Genomic DNA, 20,904 nt, shown 5'->3' on the forward strand with positions numbered 1-20,904 from the left:
CATTAGCAGAATTTAAGTGCGAGTCTGAGCAAAAGATTCATTAAGACCCATTAAAAATTGCATTACTATTGATATCAGAGAAGAACTAGATACACTCTGATACCATATTAGAGTAATTTCCAATTCGAAATCAACATGAGGCAGCCAAGCAGTTAGTTGAATACTACTGGTAAAACATGACCCAACCATTGTTTACAAGTAACCAATATTGACAAAAATATTAATAAAAAAATATATACTCAATAATAGTGGGAAGATAAAATATTATATATGAAAGCTCATCTTAAATGACAAATATAACAATTGATAACAAATGCAAATTTCTGGGTGGAATTTGAGGTTTAAAGCAGACAGATTAAAGCATCAACTCAAGCCTCAAGCTCAATCCTAACTTTCGTCTAAGTTGAAATGTTTATTATATGTGGTGTATGAGATAATACAGTAATACTTATGATAAGAAGCCTGTTCCAAGATGTAAGCAACCAATACATGGAAATACGCAAGGCCCAACAACTGGATTTCTATGGAAAGATGCATCCAAGGAGGCAAACAAGATTGTTAAAGTACAAAAACAAAACTGATATTGATATAGATTGCCTATAGGAAGTTCCTTTGAAAGTTTCCTGAAGAAAACCTTGAAGCCAAACCCTCAACCATGTTATCTGCATCCAATTTCACACTTTGCCGCCCGGCCGTCAAGTCCTTCTCACGATCCCAAGGTTTCCAAGGGTGTTGTCCCACCCATTCTTCTTTCTCCAGCTGTGGCTGCTGCTTTGCTTTCCGCTTTGACCCTTTACTAGCAGCCTCTTCGTGGTGCTTCTGCACCAATGACTTTGATCGTTTGGCTTTATTGTATTTGTCCACCAAATCTGCATCACTACTTGTTCTTTTCTTTTCTATTTCATTTGAAGCAAGTGCTGCAGCCTCATTATATGCTTCTAAATAACTGTGATAAGAAACTAAATTAAGTTATAAAAATCCCTTGAACAACACGAAGATAACAACCAAGCAGGGAGAGCTGACCCATAGCATTCCAAATATTAAAAGGAGCATATAAATACTTGATCTTTGCTTTCTGTGCTCTGTCTGAAGGAGTATCAGTCCAAACACTAGTATCACCACGTCCTTCCTTAGAGCTTCTGCTAAACTTTGTGGACTGCATGGTCATACCGGGCTGTGGAATAATACAATATGAGTTCAAATTGTTACTTTGTAGACAACTAATAAGGAGGCATAAGGAGTTTGACATCCTCTGGAAATAAAAAAGCATTTCTGCTGTTCTAGCAGTACTCCATTTTGAAATGAGTATATTCTGTATTTTGTTTAAGATCATCTTTTGGATTTTAAGAAATGGCATTATTAGCATGTTCAATTATCAAACAAAGTGACGACTCCCATCATTTTCCATGACTCATATTTTCATATGTAACAACTCAAAGCGCCTAGAACTGGTACAAGAACCATGGGAAATCGTTTAATTGTATGAAAAATTAAACTTCCTTCAAAGTGCCTTAACTAGTGACATGCATATTCATCTTCAATAGTGCATCTCAACAATTGTTTAAAGGCTATTGATGCTTACACCTCGAGGCTCACCTCAAGGTGAGACTTCATGAATTAGCCTTGAGGCCATAGCCTCATTTAGGGTAATTAAGGCTTAAGCCACATCCTGTCAAGGCTTGTAGCTTCAAGGACCTCAAATATCTAAAGGGCTTTAATGGATTTCCGACTTTCATGGGTTTTTGGTATATTTTTAATAAGAAGCTTAAGCCTCACTATTCAATGAGTTTTAACAGGTTCTATGCTTTTGAGGGCTTTTAGTACAGATTTTATAAGTTGTGCTAGGTCCCAAAAATGGTTATACTTATCACAAAATAAGAGCTCAATTGACTTCCAATTAACCCTCTAAATGGAGGGGAAAGAAGCAAGATTGAGAAGAATGAATAGGGGAACTGTTGCTGCCCCAATGACCGAGTTCATATTTCATCATTTTATTATTGATAAATAACGAAAAATAACTGCAATTAATAGACAAAGAAGAATGGGCAGATATTAACACTGATGAGAAACACTAAGGATGAGCATCAAGTGGAACCTACATTTTATGTCTTGTGATTGGAGTGTTGTTGAGCATTTTTGTTTGCACATGTAATTAAGACAGATTTATATAAATCGTTAATCATGTCTAGGAGTCTCATGCTATGTTCATATGATGCTTCAGTTTCCAAAAATTCTCTTGGATTTTCCTCAAAACTAAGGTTATACATTGATGCAACACAAAACAGGATAATGAAAGGATCTAAAAGAGGCTTACTTTTCTTTCTGGAGGTAGAGTTGTCATCCACTCATCTCTTTTTGGTTCTACTTTCACCTCCATGTCTGCCAGGAGCTCATCATCCCCCTCCATGGATATACCTGCCAATGCAACAGCATTCTCATTTTCACATCAAAAGCGTTTTAACAAGATCAGAGCTGTTCAAAATCCTTGAAAGATGATACATGATTTGAAAATACCAGGACCGATAAATTTCTGGGATTGAATATGCAACTTGTATAGGAGCATTTTAAAATAAATCTTATATTGCAAACCAAATATACTGTGAATGCCTAATGCACACAATTATTAGTTTGGCAGAAATCTCCTTTTGGTTAAAACTAACATCTCCCAATCTAGTGCAATTCTTGCCACCTTTTCTCATTTTTTCTATTGGTTTGATATACATTGTAGGCTCATATATCCCAGTAACTTAGGCTTTTAGGAAAGTTGGCTATTCAACATGATACTAGAGCTTGAGGTCTCAAATTTGAGTCTCTCAGCTTCCTTTAGGGAAGGTTGGTAGCTTAACATTTTCTAATTCTTTTTCATTTAATAACTAGAGTTGGTAAATGCCATGATTACATCTTCCTCGAAATGGTTATTTAAGCAAACATAATCTTTGTCAACAAGAATCCAAGTCAACTGTTTACATGTCAGCATTCCACTCAACCTGATTTGCAGAAACTGCCTATCCTTGAATTATGTTTTAATGATCTGATTTTCACCCATCAACAACTATAAATAAAATATTACTTCCCGAAGATGTCATCACCATTCCAGTTCTGTTTTCTTTTGCTTTTCTTCTTGATAGGGTATTTTTTGTCCCTAGTGGGAATTGAGCCCACCTGGTTCTGTCATTAGGACAGAACAGAAATGAACACACTCTTATTTTCACAACACCAACCACATCCCCCTCCCCACTACCACAACGTGCACCCAACCAAAAGCAGTTATTTTTGCCTTTTCTCAGTTTTCTACTTTTCCTTTTTTATTTGATGACAATATTTCCTAACGATTCAAAGGGAAAAGAAGAAATTTGGGTTGGCAAGCACAACCCCATTCCACCATCACCACACAGACAGACATCCTTTATTTTAGCATGAAATAGCAAACCTTGCAATCTTCTCCAATGTGCAGCCTCACGCATGGCTTTCAACTCAGCCTACAAAAGTGAAAAAATAATTGTATAAAATATTAGCCATTGATCAACTCTACAGATTATAACTAGATCAGTACTTCAGAAAAAAAAAATACCTTAAATGCCTCCTGTTCCTCCTTCAGTTTAATTTTCTCATCCAGTGCTTTTCGCTATACCACCAAAAAAAAAAAAAAAATTAATTGAATACCCAGATGAAAAACTGTGCTAACTAAAATTTACAGAAGGCTAGAAGAGGAGCATCTTCCATAGGAAACCAGAATTCTAGTACTGAAGAGAGATTTACAGAAACAGATAAACAGAGAGGAAGAAGAGACTGTTCTCAAAAAAAAAAAAGGCAAAAGCCAAATAACAAAAGCCATAACTATTCTGCCACAGATAATGGAGGATCAGAATCCTCTACAAAAGAGAGAAATGGACATCTTCTTGCCAATGAAGATCAAGACTACTCCCAGATAAATTAAGCAAATATGGGATGAGGCACACTACTCAATCAAATAATTTGCTGTAAATTCAAACTTTTGGACTGAAAAAGAAAAAATTTAGGAAATTATAGTAAATATGGGTAACTTTTAACATTATTATCTTGACTAATTTCAGATGAATAACCCAAAGAATTTAGTAAATTAGCCAAATAATTTGAAAACTCCTAGCTATCTAAAGTCGGGTGTATATTTGGAAATGTGTAACCAGTTCCTGAATATAACCATAAGAAAATCTTTAACCAGTCTATTTCCAGTTGCCTTAACATTCACCTTTCTAATGAGCTCATATGGTTATTCCTCAGCTCTGTAAATTTTAAAAAATCAAAAGGTGTTTCATATGGTTCAACAACCTTCTTTCTGAAGATACTAAATGTTTTCCTTCAGAGTTAGATTTTCTGGAAATCCATAAAGTTAAAACCCAAATGCACATCTATTTACTCCTGCTGAGTTGATGGTCCATGTCTGAAAGCATTATTATAGGCTTCTTAAACTTTTCTCCTTTTAGGATTGGTTCACTAGCTTTAGCACTTTTAGCGCTGCTTGATTCTTTGCTAATTTTCATCATGCCTACTACCACGTCTGTATTCTACTCCCCTACTTTATTTTCATATAATCTTTCAACAACTCTCAAGTAAAACCACACTTATTTATCAGTATTCTTATTTGGACTGACAATGCATTTTCATCATTCTGACAAAACTAATCTGTTTAATCCTTCTGACAGGCACTATTTGGAATTTTGGACCACTTTCCTCTGTAAGACCCAAAATCATATCCCCTGCTGACATCCAATTAATATAAAACCTTTGAAAAATAAGTGACTGATTCAAAAAATTACACATAAGGACATCCAACCACCCACCCACCAGTCAACACACTCACCTTATCTGGGTCCTGTAAATCTTTAAAAGCTTTATTCAATATGATGAATGCTTGATGAGCTTGAGGATGAGGGCATTTGTCGGGATGCACCATGAGAGACAGCTTCCAGTACCTAAGCAAATAATAAGGAAAATCTATTAGGTGAAGAAAGATCATTTAGCAAGAACAAGTTACAAATGTAAATTCATGACCACACAGACAAAAGAAAAATGAATATGTGAATTATAAATAAACATTCCATCTATCAATTAAGACAAAAAAATGTGAAAAATAGTATGTATCTCAGTCTACAACTCAGTTTTAAACATATTAAAAGGAAGCAAGCCATTCCTTTACTTGCCAAAAGTAGTGATGCAGCATGCATTGTATTCACAAGAGCTGTTTCCAGAAAACACAATCCACATTATATAGTGATGTCGTATAATCCGATTAAAGTCAAATTCAACGTAAAAACACTATAAAAAAGGTCTTTCTTGTTATCAAAATTAATACTTCTATAAACTCAATTAGTCCTTTGACTTTCCCAGGATAAAGGCAGGAAGGCTTTATCGAGTACTTGTCCTTCATTGTGAAATGAATTAGATTCTCATTTTTTCTTCTCCCTAGTGATTATTTTCCAAAGGCCACAAAAAGGCATCCTCCTTTCTGTTGCCTATCACTTCCTAGGGTTTGGGGACACCTGGTTAGGTGATGTGGAAAATGCAATTCCAGCAAGATCTAATATATCAGGGAAGAAAAAGATTAAAATCCTTTAAGACATGTATATAATGGCCAAGACCTAGCCAGTGTTGCTCTCCTATTCCAACAGGAGGGGGTGGGATGGATTTTTTAAATTCCTCTCCTCTCTGAGTAATGGGGAAGAGTGAGGTTTTTGTATATTTTTTTATGAGGGAGATCCTGCACTGTTCACCTTTCCCAGAGTTGTTTTCTGTAGCCAGGCAAAGAGGCTTTAGTATCCACTTATTGGGCCCTCTGGGAGCCTGGAACTTTCTCAAATCTAAGGTTTTGGGAGAGAATTCAAGATTGAGAATAAGAGATGATGGTGGACTTATTGTAAGCAATTAACCACGCATGATCTAGCTGAGGAGAGACTTTTTGGGATGGAAAATCAAATAGGGGGAATTTTCAGAAAAATATTACTACCACCTGCTAGCATCACAGGGAGGCCATTTCCCCCACTAACAAGATATGGTAAACAACCATGTCACCAAAAGTGGCTTTCTTTGTCCAGACGGCAGTGTAAGGGGATTAAGCTTTGTGAGTTGGTGATGTTTGTGTAATAGGAATGAAAATTAGTGAATCATCTTTGTTCCATTGCCTGGTTGCTTGGGTGCTGTGTTATCTGGTTTTCTCCTTATTCCAAATATCTTGGGTGTTTCCTCCCTCGCTGAAGAGACATGTGTTAGTTGACAGATAATTTTGTCAAGAAAAATAGGAGAAAGGTGTGAAGGACAACCCCCCTTTGTTTCATATGGTGCATATGGAAGGAGACTAACAAGAGGACCTTTGAAGGCATGGAATTTATCATTTCCAAACACAAAAGAAGATGCTACATGTGAGCTGGTCTTGGAAGATGTTCCCTTGTGGATTTTATCTTTGGGTTGTACTTTTAGTCAAAGAATCTTGTTTCTTTTTATTTCTCTTTTTTCTGTACAGCCTCACATCTGGTGCTGTCTAAATATGACTTCAAGTTTACATGGGTTATCTTTGCTTTATTTCTTTGAAGTACTAAGTGCCTATATTTTCTTTGAGATTCTATTTCCAGTTCAATTATGAGTGTTAGCTTGTAAACCACCTTGATATGTGTTTACAAGAAATTCATTGTTTTAGAGAAATTCAGAATCATACTCCATTTTGTGATGGTAAAATCTCATCGTTAGAAAGTTTTTATACCTAGAAAGTCACAAAGAATCTATAAATAAGGTCCTTCCTACCAAAACAAATTGGAGTGTTTTTTTATGTTTATTCTTGTTGTTGCAATTGTTAAAGTGATATACATTGTGAGCCCAAGTCCTACAAGATTAAGCTTTTAAGAAAATTGGTTGTTCAACATGGTATCAGAGCCTTGTTTAGTGAGAGGTCAAGTGTTCGGACCTCACCATTGCATGTTTATTTAACCAATTTATTACACTCAGGTGTAAGCCCAAAAATGGAGGCTACATGTGAGGGAGGGTGTTAGTGCATGATATAATTGTGAGCCCAAATCCTACAAGCTTAAAGTTTTAGGAAAATTGGTTGTTTAACAACAGTTCCATCTTTATCTAGATTTGCTTTGAAGTTCAGATTTTGTACTGAAGTGCTCCATCCTTATTTGCACTTCTATTTAATAAATTTTGTAACATGCAGGATCAATTTGCAAAATTGGTGCGGAAAACAGAAGCCACTTAAATTGTATTTGAAAGAATTCTCAAGTACCGAAAGGACACCAATCCATTCATTATATTCATTAAAAAACAACAGGAAACAAAGAAATCAAAATTTTCAGTGGAAAAACAAAACATTCAATCCTAATAAAAAAAAACCATCAGATTCTGTAGAAATATCTGACAGTTAGAAAAATCACATCTGATACAAACAGAAATGAGATAAGCTCCAACTTTCAGCAAAATGTAATTAACAACTTACCTTTTCTTTACGTTGTCAACAGACATATTTAGGTTCACTCCTAGAACATCATATGGGCTGTCAGTCTCAACGCCCATAATCCTAGTGACCTGATCAAAGAAATGGAAAAATGATGAGTTATTGCCTTCAAATGCAACTACCAAGGCAGAGTTCTAGACATAATTATAAGCAAAATAAGGTATGCTGGAGATAGAGCATCCTAAGGACATACTGATATGAATGTTTTCTTGACAGCATTACAAAAATCTACATCAATTACCTTACAAGAAAGAGGGTCAATTTCTTCCTTTTGATAAAAAAAGGAGACAGCTAAAAGATGGTTACATCAATAAGTTCTAATACACAGAAGAGAACACTAGCACACATTCTAAGCAGACGAGTACTCAACAAGAGTGCATTTCAAGACCTTAAGATCTACTTTATTAATCTCGCCTTAATGATAAGAATACAACACTCTCCAATGTTCCTAGAGGGATAAAAAATGAAGATATAAAAACTAACCTGTACATTTAACTCTGTCCCAAAAATTATTTGGGGTTCACAAGAGACCAAATATGTTATTTGAGAAGATGACAGTTCTTGTATTCGGCAATTCATTTTGTTCAAAAGGCTTGATATAAGACGTATGTCCACTTTCATGTTCATAAAAATAAGAGGGCACAAGTGATACATACATTCACCTTCCTAATCAGACACTAGTATTTTCATCTTCAGTTTTTACTAGGTAAAACACAAGCATACAGCAGGCACATCAACTCCTACAGTTAAGTAGATAAACAAGAATGTCCAGAAATGTAGGAAAATATCAATTGGAAAATAAAGAATTGATTATTTGGAGAAGTGATGAAGAACAGGAAAAGAAGGAAAGAAAAAAAAGAACAAGGTATAGATGATTAATATCACACTAGTCAAACACTAGGAATCATCATAAAAACCTTAAGTTTTATTGAAGGCTGGTAGTATATATATAAATATATGTATGTATGTATTTATATATAAGGCAGGTAACTAAGCTGGTAGGACCCATTTGAATTTCAGTTGCATAATGCTGACATCAAGACACTATATGACTTATCCATGTAATGTCAGTAGAGTTTCAAACCTCTACTAGTGCTGTCTTACTCTTTCTTTTATGGATCTGTTAATTCTCCTGCTCTAATATCAATTACAAGAAAGAAAAAGAAAGAAGAGATGAAACCTGAATTTCCCAATGCATTTGACATCTTTCATTTATGGAACAAGATGCTAAACACTTCAAATATCAATCATTTACAATTTACAACATATTTGAGTACCAAATCTACAGAAAGAATAAAACGAACTTCCTTAGTTCAAAGTACTAGTCAACTAAAAACAACACAAACAAAGACTTCTCGTCAACTACAATGAGTTCAACATATTTAGGAATGTAAACTTTCTTTGACAAACACATGATAAAAAGGACAAAACAACACAAACAAAGACTTCTCTTAAATTTAATCAAAGGTGCATAAAGGGCAGAATTAGGAACCTCTTCAAACCGCTCAGCTTCATTTGCTGATTCAGCTTCAGCAACCACAGCAGGTGGAGGAGGTCCTATAAATAATTCACTATCTTCATCTAATTCCACTTCCCTGAAATTACATGTTAGTAAGACAATATTAGAGTTATAACTTGAGCCAACTGCTGATTACATTAGATAGGAAAGAAAATATGGACCATATCCTTTTTGATAGACAGCTAAAATTATCATTACTCAAGAGAGATCAGCAGAGGATGATGTGAGATCTCAAAAATAAATCAGCAGAAAACAAGCAGCCCAACCAAAAATAAAAAATAAAGAACAAGACAACTTTGTGTCTTTGTCAAGTGAATATAGAAATATGATAGCATAACTCCCAACAATTGTAACCAATATAGCACCTATTTGATGGGATCTTTTCACCAAATACCTTAGCTCAGCCCCTGCTTCTGTTAATTTGGCTGCAGCAGCAAGTAATTCAGCAGATGGCATTTCAGGGCCAATCACCCTGCAAAAGGCATTAATCATGTGATGCAAAGTGTAAACAAGAACTGAAATAATTGCCAAATATTTTTAAAATTCATGAAATGACTAGTCAACATCTTGAAATGGTTTAATATATTTTTGAAAGACAACTGACAATCATCATATAAAAGATCAAACAAAGCAAACAACTGGCCAAAGGCAGTTTATTAGAGGTTGGCTTTTCAACAATGACATGTTGGCACAAATGAAATGTCAAGTCATCATAGTACCATGTCAGTACTAGTGGCAGAACAATGTCAATTGAAGCATCTTTCTTTATCAAGGCCCTAGATGCTTAAGAAAAAGCAACTTATACAGCATTTGAATTGGCTACATGTCAGTGACCCATGAGCTTACTAATCTTTCTTGGATGTATAAAAACCTCTCATTTTGGATATACATGTGGAATACCTTACTTTGAACTACAGTATGTTGACTTAGAAGGTGTTTGATAAATCAACTTATTGAATTAATATGACTTAATGACTTAATTTAAGTTATTAAGCATATCAAGTATATTAGGTAAATTAACTTAACATTATAACTTGAAGTTAAAAATGACTTTGAAATTCGCCTTAAGTAAGCATTAAGTATTAAGTACTTACCAAATGCCCTCATAGTCTGGAATTGATTTTCATGGACATTTGGGGGAAGGTAAGTAGAAATATAGGACTGAACAAGGCAAAGAGAAGATGGTTTAAGGTAGAGAACAAGTATGAATTTATGATTGACAAAAGCAGAAGGTTGAACACAAAAATTCAAGAAGGATGTGCTGCATTCAAAGATGAAGAATTGATGAATTCAATCAACCAGGAACAATGATAGTTGAAAGAGACAAAATTAAAAACATAGCTACAAAGTATACACAAAAGTTAAACCTGAAGATACGCAAGAAAAACAAAAAAGAATGAATGACAATCATAAAAAAAATTAGGTATAATTTTGAGCTCAAATGGCACCGAGCATTTTCCACACCACTATGAAACTTCCACTTACAGATTCTTGTCAAATAAAAAATTCCATTGAAGATGATAAACTAGATCACATAAAACTATCAGATCTACCAAGTTGGCAATAGTCAATACCCAAAAAATACCATTAAACACTATTTAATAATGGATTGAATTCCAGTCTAGTAAGCAGAGATACCAACCTCAAAATGGAATGAACTCAAAAAGTGACATTCACCAAAATGGTTTTGCATACATTAGGACAAGTCAGGCCAAAAGATACTAAATAGAAATGTCCTTCATATACCGGTTAAGGCAATTAATATACCAGCGAAGCATTTCATTATATTTCAACACTTTAGGGATGGAAGTCATCTCCAAGTATATTCTATAAAGTTTTCCAGTGAGAAAATTTAACTTTCGGTAGTGATTATCCTCCATTTTGATATTCATATTCTGATCAAGATAAGTGTATGTAGTCCTCACTTGTCCTTGTGGCTTAGCTCAAAGTGGCAAGGGGTTGGGGTGGGCATGTGGCAGGGTTCAGGTTTGAGTCCTGGAGAGAACAAAAAATTGTCATGTATCAACAAAAAGAAAAAGAAAAAGAAAAAGAAAAAATAGTCCTCCCTATTAACTGTCAATGACTAGCATATCAGAGACTTTTTGAAAGACACCCATGTCCATACAAGTCAAACACTTCCTTGGACACTTACAAATGAGATCAAATTCATTTAGGGCAGAAGAATTATATATCCACTTGTTAGACCAGTTATAAAATTCTTATATTCTTTGTTATCAGAAAACCAAAATTACATTGGTTATATTGTGGTCATATTATCTTGACTCAACTATAAAGAATTCAGATGGTTCTCTGCCCTTCCCTACAATTTCAGCACATGCATAAACCGTTTTAATGAAACATATGCTTCACATATTAGACCAATGTACCTGCATAAAAGGAGGTCATATCATCAGGCCAATTTTTTGGATATTGCTGATTTTACTGCTGCATGTGTAAATTTTGGAAAACAACCTCCATTTTTTTGGCAAGTAAAATCCATGTTTGTATCTGATGATAATAGGATTTGGCTTAATTTTACACTAGCTAACCTAATACATTATAAAAACGGCTAGCTGATCTTTCACATAGCTGTATGTTTAGAAGCATTTTCATTTGTCACCTTACTTACCTAGGTTTAAGATATGCTTAACTAAGTTTAAAATCTCAATCAAGGAAGGATGGATTCACCAAGTCTCAAACTAACTTTAACCTACACACCCACATCTAGGTTCAAGGAAGAAATGATCAGGAAAGCGCAATTGAACAACAAGGAGAAGGAAAAGGTTCCAATTTTTCTCAACTACGGGGAAAAGATTCTAATAAAGTAACCAGAAACTTAACATTGTGGACATTGCCCAAGTAGGGAGACACATCTAGGAAAAAAGGAACATAAGAACAATCAATAAAGGGAAAATGAAGTTCTTAATTTTAGAAAAGTAGCACTAAAGATCAGCAATATGTAGAAATTGATTATTTTTTAACACCATTCTAAACTTTAACATTCATCAAGGCTTTGTCTCAATCAATACCCTTCACGGTAGCTTGATTCTCTATTTTTGTTAATTTCATCGCAATTCCATACTAGGGCTATCATAACAAGAAATGATTACACAAATTTGATATTCTCAAACAGCATTTAGCTCTGTATCCCTTACTTGAGAAAGCAGAAAGCAGTTAAGCAGGTAGGATTACTTGAGAAACTATTAACAAACAAAGCACACAAGAGATGACATTGTTTGTATTCCATTCAACAGTTCCATATTCAACTTCTACTACCAAACATCAATAGTACTGTTAACATGTAAAAACAAAAGGGTATTTACTAAAAGGAAATATTGACATTAATAAAGGGGAAATATGTTCCTTATTACTGCTTAAATTGGGAAATATTATTCAATTACCTTCTTTTTGGAGGTGAAGCATCAACCTTTGGACACTGTACTACCATATCATTCTCATCCACCACTTGTCCTCCTTCTACCTCAGGTGGTAATGAAAGTTTATCATTAGGCACATGACCAAGCTGCTCCTCTTTAGGTTCTATGTTAGACCGAAGCATGGGTCCAACAACCTCCAAAGTAGGACGAACTTTTGAAGGTAGTAGAAAAACTCTATCACCATTTTCCTTGAGGTTTAATGAGAGGAATAACTTCTTTAGATGCTTTATCAAAGATCTTTCTGATAATCCCTTGATGTCGACCGCTTGCCCATCATCAATCATTTGCAGAAGCTATGTAAAAAAGATGGTTTACAAGGAAGAATCAACCACATATGCATTGAGAAATACTAGGAATGTCTGCAGATAATCACAATTAGAAATCATCCTGTCCTAATTGAACTATAAAAATAAATGTTGCATGAAATTACAGAACCTTCATATGACACATTTTCAATACTAAAAATGAACCAATGACGTGATTCTAATTTTAATTTATGGTTGCATTTGATTCTTCCCAGAACAAGGAAAACTTCAAAAGACCCGCACACATATACCCAAGGTGGAGCAAATTTATCATGTATATCATGCATCAATACAGATTAGTTTAACATTTTTATATAATTATCATCGCCCCATAAATTCTGTTTGCAGGGTTTAACTCTACACAACTCAACTCACAAATCTTCCCCTCCTTGCTACACTGCCTTTGATCAGACACTCTCATGCAGAATTAAAATGTAAATAAACAATTACAAATTGGGCTGTTTCTATTTTCGTTTTTAAAACAAAATTATTTAGAAATATGTGTTTGGTTGTTGCATCTTCACTTATTCTTTTCCCAAACATTCCAAAATATTGTTTATCAAAAGTCAAAACACAAAAATCAAATTTTCCTCAAAAAACTTTCAAAATTTTGTCTCCAAAAACACAGAACAGAAAAATAAATACTATTCAAAAAAAAAAAAAAAGGAGCAACTGAATTACAATTAAAAAAAACAAAAAAAAAAAAAGAAGTAAAATCCAACCCAAATAATCAAAATTAGGGTTCCTAAATAAGATTCAGAATTTGCACACCTGCTCCAAATCAGTGGCCACGCCAGGGAACTTCTTCAAAATATACCTCACAACGGCCCTGGGCTCGACCCTAGACCTCCGGAGCTCCGAATCTTCGTCGGTGGAAGATCTGGAACCATCTTCGGACTCAGAAACCCGTTTTCTGCGGTCTCTACGCGATCTCCGATGCTTCGACTCTCTCTTCCTCTTGGAACGTTCGTTTCTCTCTTTTCTCCGGCGGCGTCGCTTGTGAGAGGTTGACGGGGATGGTGACGAGGAAGAAGAATTGGCCGTGTCATCACCGTCGTCGTCGTCGGACGACGAGTGTCTGTGCTTCCTGGTTTTGCTGCTTCGGCCCATCGACGTCGAGTTTCGGGTTTGAGCTTCGCTTCTCTTAACTAAAGTCACAACTCAGATTTTTCAAAATGGTATATATTTGGTGCTTTTTCTCAAACGACCCGACCCCGGCCAGGGATTGTGTCGGGTCAAAATGCCCGACTGGACCATTGGGTGCTAGGCTTGGCCCGGCCCATTCATTGTCTTCGCATGTCACGCATTTGGGCTCCAACCCAAACCCAATTTACCTAAATTTTGTAGTGGGTTTAACAGTGATTTTAAGAAATATTTCTACCCTTTATAACACTTGAAAATTTTTATCTTTTAAGTATTAAAAAAGTTATAAACACTTTTTAAAATCATTACCAAACATACTCTTAAAAAGTTTGATTTTTAAGAATAACCAAACTTGTCGCACATGCAAAGTAAGAGAAGTGCTAGCTAATAGCGGTATTTTTTAAATATTTAAATTTAGTTTTAATTATTTTAAAAATCAATATTCATATATTTTATGCTTGTATTTGAACATATTTTATTTTAAAATATTTACATTTATTAAATGATTATATTAATAGATCAAATTGTAATGTTTATTTGGAGAGAAGATAAAATTAAAATTTATTTATTATTTAAAAATATATATATTTCAAATTGTAATTCAATGTATTATTTATATTAAAATTGGAAATAAGTTTTATACTAATTTAATATAATCTTTATTTATTTTCTATATTCTTTTATTGTTTTAGAATATAAAATTTTAATATTAAATAAAAAGTAATTCAATTATTTTTTCATAAATCTGTAGAAAACTAAAATAGTAAGAAATCTAACTGTTATTAAATTAAAATAAAGAGATTATATTTTAAGTGTTATTTATAAATGTTGAAAAAGGTAAATCCCACTTTTCTGACATTATCATAATTATAAAATAACTAAATCCTGAATTTATAAAATTAAATTTTAAATTAAAACAATTATTTAGAATTTAAAATTAATTTATCTTTATTTATAATTGTATATAAATAAATAAACAATTGTTTAGAATTTAAAATTAACTTATCTTTATTTATAATTGCATATAAATAAATAAACTATTTATATAAAAAGAATAAAAAATAATTGAATAAAATAAGAGATAAAATAAAAGAATTAATCCTTTATTATAAAGGATATATTAACAAAATCCATGACTACAATATTTAAGATTACAACACTAATAAATCTCACAAATATTAAAAATATCATTAATATCAAGATGCAAATAATTGAGATTAGGTATAAAAATAGAATAGGATGCAAGATGATAGGATGTAAGTTGGGTATAAAATACCGAAACTAAATTTTACACATGCCACATTATAATTGACCCCATTTTTATGCATCTTTTTTTGTCATTAGAATTGAAAATTAGGCTACTTATTGATAAGAAAATACAACCATGCACAATCTCATTGGCCCATTTTTCAATTTCAATTATTCAATTTCACATTCCCCGTACTCTTTCTCTCTTTTCTTGAATAAAGTTGAAAAGGGAAAAGGGAGAGTTACAAACAGAATAGTAGAAAGAGAAAACAGTCATCAAAGATAAATGAGCAATTTTGGAAAGAGAATGGTGAAATTTTTTTGCACTTATGTGAAGTTTGATCGTCGCTCTCACGTAGAGGAGGAGATTTTGAGAATTACATATTAGATTTTATGTTGTTTTTATATTATTTTTTCTTCATCTTTTGTCTTTTTTTATGTTTGGTTCCCTAGAAAATGTAAAAAAAAAAAAGTTGTTGAAATCTGTAATATCAAATTCATTGTTATGGTATTTCTACGCAACTTTGTTTACGTTGTTGAAATTTGCAAGCCTAAATTTATTGTTATGGATTTACTCACCTCTGTTTGGTTGCCAAAAACATTGGGAGAAAACACCAAAATTCAAATCCTTAATGTCACCATCTTCTCAACAACCAAACATATTAAACAAAGAACAAATCAAAGATAGGATCAAACAATTTGACCTGGGTTTCCCCCGAATAAAACCGAAAACTGAAATAAATTGAGAGAAAAAAAAAATCATTGTGATGACCAAAATTAATCCAAAAAAACCTTCTTTTCTTCAACTCAAGGGCAACAACAAACCGAAACCCTAGCGAAAAAGGGAAAACCCTTATATTGAGCCTTCTAACACGAAGGAAAAATAAAAACTATAATAGAAAGAAGAAATCCGGAATTCTTGTGGTGTGAATGAATGGCAAGTGGGCAAATATCTTAAGGAAATAAGGCTAAAAAATAGTCAAAACAAAATTGCCCGCATTTTGGCTTTTATATATAGTATATAAATGTTGGCGAATTTCGCCTATGTCTCGATGGATATATCTATAATCAATTACCCTCGAAGGAAAAATGGGTGGGAAAGTCGGTCATACAAAAATTTGACCATTTTCCAACAATTTTTTTTTTATTTTTTTTATTTTTTTTATTTTTTATGTTTTGATCGATTTTCAATGATTTTCACGATATTTCAATATTTTTTTTAGATATTTTGGGTTTTTATCCCCTATTTTTTACCAAAATCGACGACACATCTCGCATCATTAGGATGCATTTCAAACCCTTTTCATAAAATTCCAAGTATTCACTTCTTCTATTAGGATTTCCTAAATAACAAATAAAACACAAGCAAGAACACAAGAGGTTAAAAATGCAAAAGTAAATAAGTTGAACCCAAAACCAAGAATCTCTACAATAACCATTGATCTTGATTGTACCTTATTTGATCATAGAAGAGAGAAATAACAATGTTTTTAAAATCGGACCAATCATTGAACAAAAAAAGTTATCAATTCACGGTTCAATGGTCGGATCGGTGGTCGAACCACGGTTAAACTGATGACATCATAAATATATAATTAGTATATTATATAAAATTAAAAATATAAGATATATATCTATATTAGATATAATTGAAAATTTTAGTAATATTTCTTTTTGTAAAAATTTGATATTTCAAATTAAATGATAAGTATAAATATAAATTTATTAATATTTAAAATTTTATTAAATAAAACATATATAATATTTAAGTATCAAGATATATTTAAAATGATAGGAAAATTATAATACTTAATTTTGTCATGTATTTTATTATTTTAAAATTTTTAAAAATTATTATATTGAATAATTTATATTATTTTCATAGTATCATTATATAATTATTATAACATAAAGAATTTATATTTATTATATTTATTCAATGGTTTTATATTGTGGAAATAACAAAAAAAAAAATCAAAGTTTATATTATTGTTTAATTAATCATACTTTAATCAATAATGAACATTCTCGAATGATAATACATAACCCATCCGAGTAAACTTTCCCTATAATGTGATGTAACATGAATCCTCACTAACAAGACAACCTCTCAAACTAAGATCTCTAAATCATTGCCCATGAAATGAAATAAGGGACATATATGACTATCCTACATGCAGTAATCTGAAAAACCACCACTCAAGGTGAAGCAAAGGTAGTGCCCAGTAGGTAAGGACGAAGGAAAGGAAGAGAAGATGGATGTCATGAGTGATGATATGTCATGCAAGTAAAAGTGATAATAACGATGTCGGTGTGGAAATATCGCACTAAAGAGTGAGAGATAAGACCTAAATATGTTTGTAAGGTCCAAAACCCATGAGGTATCTAATCAAAGCATGCAAGCACTATAAGGTCCCCAACCTGATGTAATAGGTAAATGAGGTTATAAGACAAAAAAAAAAAAAAAAAAAAAAAAAAAAAAAAAATCTTTAATATCTATGTAAGGCTCAAAGGGCTGACAATGGGTAACTCTATATGTAAGGGTGATAAGGTAAATAGGCTCATGAAACGATGGCCACCCATCATTTGACCACAACCTTAAACATTGTGCTCTCAAGATCTCACATGGTTGACACTAAAGACTAACATCTATCCAATGTAGTCATGCAAACCCTTTTAAATCAATGTGCAAAAGCCTCAATATGAACACTCTGTAAGCTCCATGTCTGCCTCAACCACAATATAGTCAACAAAGTCATTAAGTAAATTAGATCGACTCCTTATCACAAGCCACTCATCATCATCTCATAAAATCAATCATGTATAGCCATGTCAACTCTCTGAAGTCATATGTAAGGGCTCAATATGGATGGTCCACAACAACCTCTTTACCCATCTCAATCGTAGAATGACATCCATTCATCAACATGCAAAGCTTACCATAGGTTCAATCATCTTAGACCATACCTAGTTAGATCAAAGAAGGAATGGAAAAAATAGTATATGTAGGGAAGGAAGAGTCATGTAAAAGTGTGAAGGAGTAATGTCATACAAAGCTCATCATGGATAGGTCATGATGTCCTAAAAGTCAAGGTATGGATCTAGATATGGTACTGCTCTGATAAAAAAGTGGGATGAGTCACAGTCTCAAACTCCCTAGGTTGATCCCTTGATCGTAGCTCAATAAGCTCAATATCCTCTATAATAGGCTCAATATCCTCAAGATATGCAATTGAAATATGTCTCATATTGAAAGTTTAGCATAACAAACTATGTATGGTCCTATGATGACAATCAAAACCCGTATGTGTAACAGAAACTCTAAAGTCATAAAGGTGTCCATTGTGAAATGTCTAGGAATATGACTAAAGAATTTCTATCAATAACCCAGAAAATGAAAGAGGTGTGAAGAACAACACTATCACGAGATCAATACTCCATTGGTAACTACAAACCCTTAACTCAATTTCCAACCCGAGCTCCATGAAGAAAAATGATATGGTGATCAAGGAGACTCTCAAAATGGGATGAATGTAAAAAATATGTCTTCCACCTTTCTGTAATGAAAATATGAGCATCAGGGTGAAAATAGAATCAAACATCAAATAAAGAATAGACTATTGGACCATGATAGGTGTATAATGCAAAAAGGTGATCATTATCGAAGAACATATCCCAAAGTATCAAGCAAAGAATGTAATAACAAACTGAAAGAATATGTCAAGTCAAGAAAGAGAGATTGACTAAAGCCTTAGAGAGAAATCACGTCAAACTCAACTAGTGAAATGAAGAATCTAACGCAACACAACGAAGGGTAGTCCAAACTAATAAACAAACTCGCACCAATCTCTAAGCACACTTAATTGGAGACCAAAAGAGGGAGTATTGGATCTATGTTATGACTAAAGCAGTCCCAAAGGCTTTCAGATGCACCCATGTGTGAGGAAGAAATCCTAATCGAAAGATCTAAGGCTTAACCTATAAGGTTAAGGCGACTCTAAAAAGTGTAGGGGTGGACTTTAAAGGATCTCTAATAGAAACGATTGTACCCTCTAGTGGTACACAACCTCTTATACAACTCCAAAGAGATGAAACGCTTCCATGCAAAGTGGTCATCACCTCCATACATGTACTACTTCGCATCCTAGGGGGTTTCCTAATGGTGAAGGCTCTCACATCTCATAACACTCAATGGTGATTTAAAGTGCACGATGAATAATGTGGTTGTATCTTAAAATCCTCTAAAACTATGCAAAAAGAAAACACATTGGTCACACAAATATCCTAAAATCTAGCTCTGAGTTATACAAGTATCATACTCCAATTAGCATCAGTGTGTTGACCACCCCCAAAATGCTCACAAACATAAGTATAGCCTATCATTAGACCCTACTTTGAATCAATAGCTTGGTCGGAAAACAAACAAAACAACAAGTCTCATATCAAATACTAGATCAAGGGAAACAAGGTCGACCGAGACTAGGGAATTGGAGATAAGGGGATAGATGTATGACCCACACAAACAAGCAACATGCAATCACACAAAAAATAGCAATCATGCAACAAACAGTCATACAAATAGGAGATATATAATCCATTTCTACACACAAGCCAACAAGAAATAGGATAAACAAGATGAGTATACAACATGAATAAATAGCATGCTAAAAATGATCAAAGTAATGAACAAAAAGAAAATCAATGTGTCAAGACGAATAAGATGTACAATAATGTGAATATACATATCAAAGTGAGTAAGATAATCATGGCAAAAGAATCAATCAATATTATAAACATGTATATATCATAATTGAACATAACAATTAGGCATAGACAAACATCATGCAGAAAAATGGTAGTCATGCAGTACACAATCATACAAAATAGATACATACAAACATAAGCAAATATATACAAACACACATGATAACAAGAATCAATGTATAGTAAGGAACATGCAATATATATACATAAAATAATCACCATGTCAACACTCATATGCCTTAAAACATGCAAATATATAATAAAGGCACACTGAGAGGGTATCCACTGATTGATTCATTAAACACCACATTTTCCTTAACTCGAGTTCAAGTTTGACCCTCTAAACATCCCCAATGGAGTCACCATTTTGTGGACCCACATTTTTCACGTGTGTCCTCATTTGATGGCAAAACTCGCTTTTTATTTGTGAAAGTTTGATTTTTTGAAAAAGACTTAGAGTTGCCGTTTATTTTAGTTTTTTTTTTTAAAAAAAAAAACAAAATAAGAAAGAAAACCTTATGTGACTACTTATTTTGAAAAGGCATATCTGCAAAAACTGAGTCTGAATTCGGGGATCAGATTACTTATTAGGAAGGTACAATAGTGAATCGTAGCACCCCTCTAAACTTGTATACCTACGGTCTCTACTAAACGAATCAAGGGAATTGTGGCAATTAATTAATTAATCATGGATACTAAGAAAAAGGATCACACAAATAAGTATGTACAAGTCATGGTAAAAATCAAATTACAAAAATGGACAAAATAAATAAAATGAAAATTATACAAATTGATTTATTAAACTCAATAAAAAAAGATATTTCAAAATTTAGTTTTTCAAGAAATTTCAAAGGATTTTATTAAAAAGAACAATTTTGAATGAATGATTTCAATTTATTTATTTACCAAAAAGAGTCAATTTATTTTCTTCAAGTGATTTGATTTGATTTCATTTGTATTCAATTTTCAAAAAAAGTTATTTACACTTATTGTATCAAAAGAATT

At 33.1% G+C, this 20,904-nt stretch overlaps 1 protein-coding gene across 1 annotated transcript; it reads right to left on the bottom strand.

Moving 5' to 3' along the window:
- Window positions 1-324: 324 nt before the first annotated feature.
- On the bottom strand, window positions 325-13,887 carry LOC117907185. The gene is made up of 11 exons (XM_034820627.1): window positions 13,516-13,887; window positions 12,404-12,732; window positions 9,397-9,474; window positions 8,976-9,078; window positions 7,466-7,554; window positions 4,841-4,952; window positions 3,572-3,625; window positions 3,431-3,479; window positions 2,315-2,415; window positions 1,062-1,174; window positions 325-946 (listed from the first exon to the last, which is right to left on the bottom strand). Exons 1-11 carry the CDS (start codon window positions 13,852-13,854, stop codon window positions 598-600), a joined length of 1,716 nt encoding a protein of 571 aa, XP_034676518.1. The 5' UTR covers window positions 13,855-13,887; the 3' UTR covers window positions 325-597.
- Window positions 13,888-20,904: the final 7,017 nt, after the last annotated feature.

This window comes from Vitis riparia, chromosome 18 (genome assembly GCF_004353265.1).
Source record: "Vitis riparia cultivar Riparia Gloire de Montpellier isolate 1030 chromosome 18, EGFV_Vit.rip_1.0, whole genome shotgun sequence".
NCBI lineage: Eukaryota > Viridiplantae > Streptophyta > Magnoliopsida > Vitales > Vitaceae > Vitis > Vitis riparia.

Excerpts from the sequence above, each read along its gene's own strand:
- LOC117907185 (XM_034820627.1), bottom strand. The coding sequence starts at position 13,854 with ATGGGCCGAAGCAGCAAAACCAGGAAGCACAGACACTCGTCGTCCGAC. Across the intron at positions 7,555-8,975 it reads AAGCTGAGCGGTTTGAAGAG|GTCACTAGGATTATGGGCGT; the intron begins GTTCCTAATTCT and ends TTCTTTGATCAG. Across the intron at positions 1,175-2,314 it reads CTCTACCTCCAGAAAGAAAA|CCCGGTATGACCATGCAGTC; the intron begins GTAAGCCTCTTT and ends ATTATTCCACAG.